Raw genomic sequence first — 4502 nt, 5'->3', positions numbered from 1 at the left:
ACCCAGATCATTAGCATGCAAATGGTCCACAGGGGCTACACTGTAAAAACGATAACTCGTAATTGTTGATTTAATTAAAGTTTTCAAATTAAACTGACTCAGAAATAAAGCTTTCCATTTACAACCTACAAAAACTTGTTTGCCCAACCAATTTCTCTCATTGTTGTCCTAACTAAGATTTTATAAGCAGCACAATAAAGATTATCAACTTTTGAGTAGATTTTTTGAGTTAAGTTGGGAACCAGTGGGAAACCCCATAGATGACTGACGTGCGCATGCGCACATGGTCTGAACAAGTTTGAATTTGCTGTCGACCAAACGGACCTTCTACCGAACCTGAGCAGACCGGGAACTGAACTGATTCGTCCATTACGGATTTTCGCCTGGTCTGCAGTTTGACTGTCGTGCTTGGCCATTTTCTGGACAGAAGCGGGAGCTGACGACCATTTTGCCCTAGCAGGTAAGCTAATTAGCTTAAGTATGTTGTTAGCGTTTTCTACAAGCGCCTAACGACATTTCCAGCCCTTCACCTACTTCTATGCTAAGGTTTTATTACAGAGCATCGGCCCAGCTCGTTCGACCCCCGCAAAAAGTAATGTTTGATACTGTTTAATGTTAATCACGTCTGAAATTCAGATACAGACTTTCATCACTAAATGGCGGTATCTCATCTTTACTGCACGTCGGCCGTGGTAAAGCTTATTAGCTTATTACTCGTTTTTTAATGTGTTTTAATGTTATCCTTGTGAGGAGACATGATGTTAACATGACCAACAAACTCCCGCCCATGTAAGCTACGCGGGTGCAGGCAGGCGTCCTCGTGCACACGCTTTCATGGGTCGGTGTATGGCAGACATGTGCGCCAATTATACGACACTGATGTAAGTAACTTGCATATTAGCTAACGTTGTTTTTCTTTTGTTCAATAGACACCGTTTATCCGGTGCTGCACTGTTACTTTACAGTAATGTATAAAGCTAACTTTAACTTTACAGTTTGACAGCTGGTGTGACACTGTCTAATGTCCTTAATTACTGTAAGTTAACTGTTACATACAAATTAAAGTTGTGCTTCATGCTCTGTTATAAGATTGCTACATTTTCAGAGCTTTTTACATAATGGGGAAGGAGACAGAATATTTGAGGAATAATTGTGTGTTGTTGATGTCACATTACAGATAGTATTAATTTTTCATAGTTATTGTGTTTTTATCATAGTAACAAAGACAAATGTTTGAATTCACGTTTGCATTAATGTTACACGTCACGTATGTTAGCAATTATATGCCTGATATAGTAGAAGATATAGTAGAAGACTGGTCATATATAAGTTAATATGATTCCCTACATACTTTTTCCGTGTTGTCTCTGGTTTTGGCTTGTTGATGTGTTCAGCTCCTGCATCTAGGTATTCCTTCTGTGTGTTATATATGGATGTTTTATCCCATAATGACTGTTACAATTAGATTTCAGGCAAGTAGGGCTGCAGGCAATATTAATAAAATTCTTATCATGATATATATTTTTTTCATATCAGGAGATTTCAATCCCAATAATAAGTTTAACTTAATAGTCTAATATGTAATACTTCAAAGTCTCTTTAAACGTTTAAGTTTTCTTATAAGTACATTCAGAATATAATGTTTTTGACCAAATACTTTTATTAATATTGCAACAATATTGTAGTGATGACAGTTGGTGCTTTCACAAACTATGGACATAATGAGACTTTAAAATCAGTAATCATTAGTAATATGGATATAACAACTAAATGGGTAAAGGAAAATAATAGAACAGCAAGGACAGTCTGGTAAGTAAGGAATTACATTGCCCATTTGATATATCCTCTTCTCCCTGCATGACAAATTCACCCTGGATATTGCCTATTCAGTAATGGAGCATCACAAATTGGTTAAATAAAGCTGTATTGTTATTTTATGTTTACAGGGACTGTTGCAAAAGTGCTTTTAGCAAAACTGATTGTGTCCTATGGGTCTCTTGTGTTTCAGGGGTGGATTTCATGCAGTGCAGATTTTGCAAATTCACAAGCTCCAGTCAAGAGACTCTTCTGAAACATTTTCGCCTTCATCACAGACAAGGTGCACATTGGCCTTGCATTCACACAGACTGTGTATGTGTATATAAAACACCTGGAGCATTACGATCACACCTCTCAAGATCACACTCAATAGTGAAAATCCACAGAAATTCAACATTTCAATGTGAATTGTGTGATTTTAAGGAGATTTGCAGTGAAAAAACTTTTTGGAACCATCTTGGACATCATTTAAAGAACCGAGAAACTGTACAATGTCCCTTTCTAAGGTGTACCTTTAAAACAAACATTCGCCCAACCCTCAGTTCTCACAGAAGTCGAAACCATAAAAATTGTACACTTGAGGATTTTCGAACAATTGCAAGAACTGTTCCTGAAGATGAGATAATTGAAACTGAGCAATCTGATAGTGAAGCAGGAACATCAGCTTATGATATTGTGAGACCAGATGAGGTTGAAGAGATTGTAGAGGATGTAGATAGTGAGACACTTGAACACAAATTGGCTTCTCTCTTTCTGTGTATGCAAACAGTGTTGCATGTTTCTCGAGCTGCAACACAAAAGATTGTAGAGGATTTGCATAACCTGCTCTCTTTCTCTAACATTCATGCTCTCAAGAGTGTCAAAGAGATCCTTTCAAAACATGAAATTGAAGTAAATGATTCTGTTTTGCAAGAAATTTCTAATGCTATAGTTCAAACTAATCCACTCCTTTTAACATCGGAGAAAGGTTCCCTATCTACAGATCACCGAAGGAATATATATTTCAAAGAGCACTTTTCTGTTGTAGAACCCACAGAATATCTGTACAACACAGCTCATAAAAACTCTTTTGTTTATATATTTGTCACTAAGATACTTGAGACTTTACTCAGACGGGCAGATTTTTTGGACCAAATTGTATTTAATCAAGAAGCTTTATCTGGACACTGTTACGGTTTAACCCCTTTGAGGGGGGGTTTAACGTAGCGACTAACAAGCCACCAGGGAAGGACCCAAACAGTTTATCAATATTGTGCTTTATTTCTTTACACACGTGCATACATGAAAAGTGGAGGGAGAGGTGGAACAAACGGGTCTGTGCCAAAACAAAAGACAAAAAAACGGGGCATCTTAAAACATCAAAACACAATGGTGGCCACAGCCCATAACCTAGTGTGACTAACAATCAAAACCTACGTGCAGCAATGTATGGGGTACCCCGTCCTTACCTTGTCCCACCTGCCCTCCACAAACTCTCCCTGTCAAACACTGAGCAAGAGAGCGAGCCCACATGAAATTAGGGGGGAGAGCCTTTAAAGCGGGCCTCCGCTGGTGATTGGTCAGCTAGACACAGGGGAGCCAATCCTAAGATCCCCGGAGTCCACAGGTGGTGTCTATCTTCCTCGTCACCAGCACTGCCTTTCGGTGTTCCACCACTTCTCAGCCTCTGGATGGCGCCACCCTGGGAGGTCACCAGCAACAAAGAACACAAAGAAACACCAACAACTCCCCTGACACGTAACAACACCTTAAGTCTTTTCAAGACGGCAAGTATTACAAGGACAATAAGCTACTGGGACAGCAAAACTTATGTATCAGTTTGGCATTATATATTGATGATTTTGAAGTTTGTAACCCACTGGGCACCTCTAGAAAACTTCATAAGATTACTGCAGTATATTGGGTAGTTCTAAATTTACCAGCCAGATTCTGATCGAATCTCAGTTCAATTCAGCTAGCTCTCTTGGGTAAAAGTGTGGATGTCAAACAATATGGTTATGAAAAGTTTTTTGAGCCATTGATTAATGATATAAGGTGTCTAGAACAAGAGGGAATTTTTGTGGAAGTTGTGGGTCAGTTTTTTAAAGGCACTGTATATTGTGTAAGTGCTGATAACCTTGGTGCACATGGTCTGGCAGGCTTTTCTGAAAGTTTTACTGTTGACAAGTTCTGTCACTTTTGTTTGATAAGTAGGGACCAAATTGCAACCACTGAAGTTAATGACTTCCAGTTCAGGAGTGTTGATCAACACAATACATTTCTGGAAGAGCTTAGGCAGACTGACAACCTCCAAAGTGTTAATGGGGTAAAAAGGGAATGTGTACTGGGCAAACATCTACTGTTCTTTCACCCAATAACCGGATTTCCTCCAGATGTTTTGCACCTTTTTGAAGGTGTCATCCCTTTGGAGTTGTCCTTATGTTTGAAAAATCTAATCTCAAAAGGTTTCATTACATTTGATGCATTAAATAACTTCATAAAATCATTTCCCTACAAATATTCAGACAAAGTAAACAAGCCTCAAAAAATTCCAAAAGCAAGCTTTGAAAAAGGAACAGTTGCTGGTAATGGACAACTGGATGTAAGATACCAGAACAGGAGCCAGCATGGGAGATTTTAATGGACCTCAAGGAAATTGTTGACATTGTTGTGTCAAACAGACTCTCTGAGGAAGCATTGTGTTA

General features: G+C 38.7%; 1 protein-coding gene across 1 annotated transcript; it reads left to right on the top strand.

Moving 5' to 3' along the window:
• Window positions 1-383: 383 nt before the first annotated feature.
• Window positions 384-3307, top strand: LOC115251315 (uncharacterized). The gene is made up of 2 exons (XM_029843097.1): window positions 384-460; window positions 2009-3307. Exon 2 carries the CDS (start codon window positions 2020-2022, stop codon window positions 3022-3024), a length of 1005 nt encoding a protein of 334 aa, XP_029698957.1. The 5' UTR covers window positions 384-460; window positions 2009-2019; the 3' UTR covers window positions 3025-3307.
• Window positions 3308-4502: the final 1195 nt, after the last annotated feature.

Source organism: Takifugu rubripes, chromosome 10, assembly GCF_901000725.2.
Source record: "Takifugu rubripes chromosome 10, fTakRub1.2, whole genome shotgun sequence".
NCBI classification, from domain to species: domain Eukaryota; kingdom Metazoa; phylum Chordata; class Actinopteri; order Tetraodontiformes; family Tetraodontidae; genus Takifugu; species Takifugu rubripes.
This window is presented reverse-complemented; position numbering and strand designations above follow the sequence as displayed.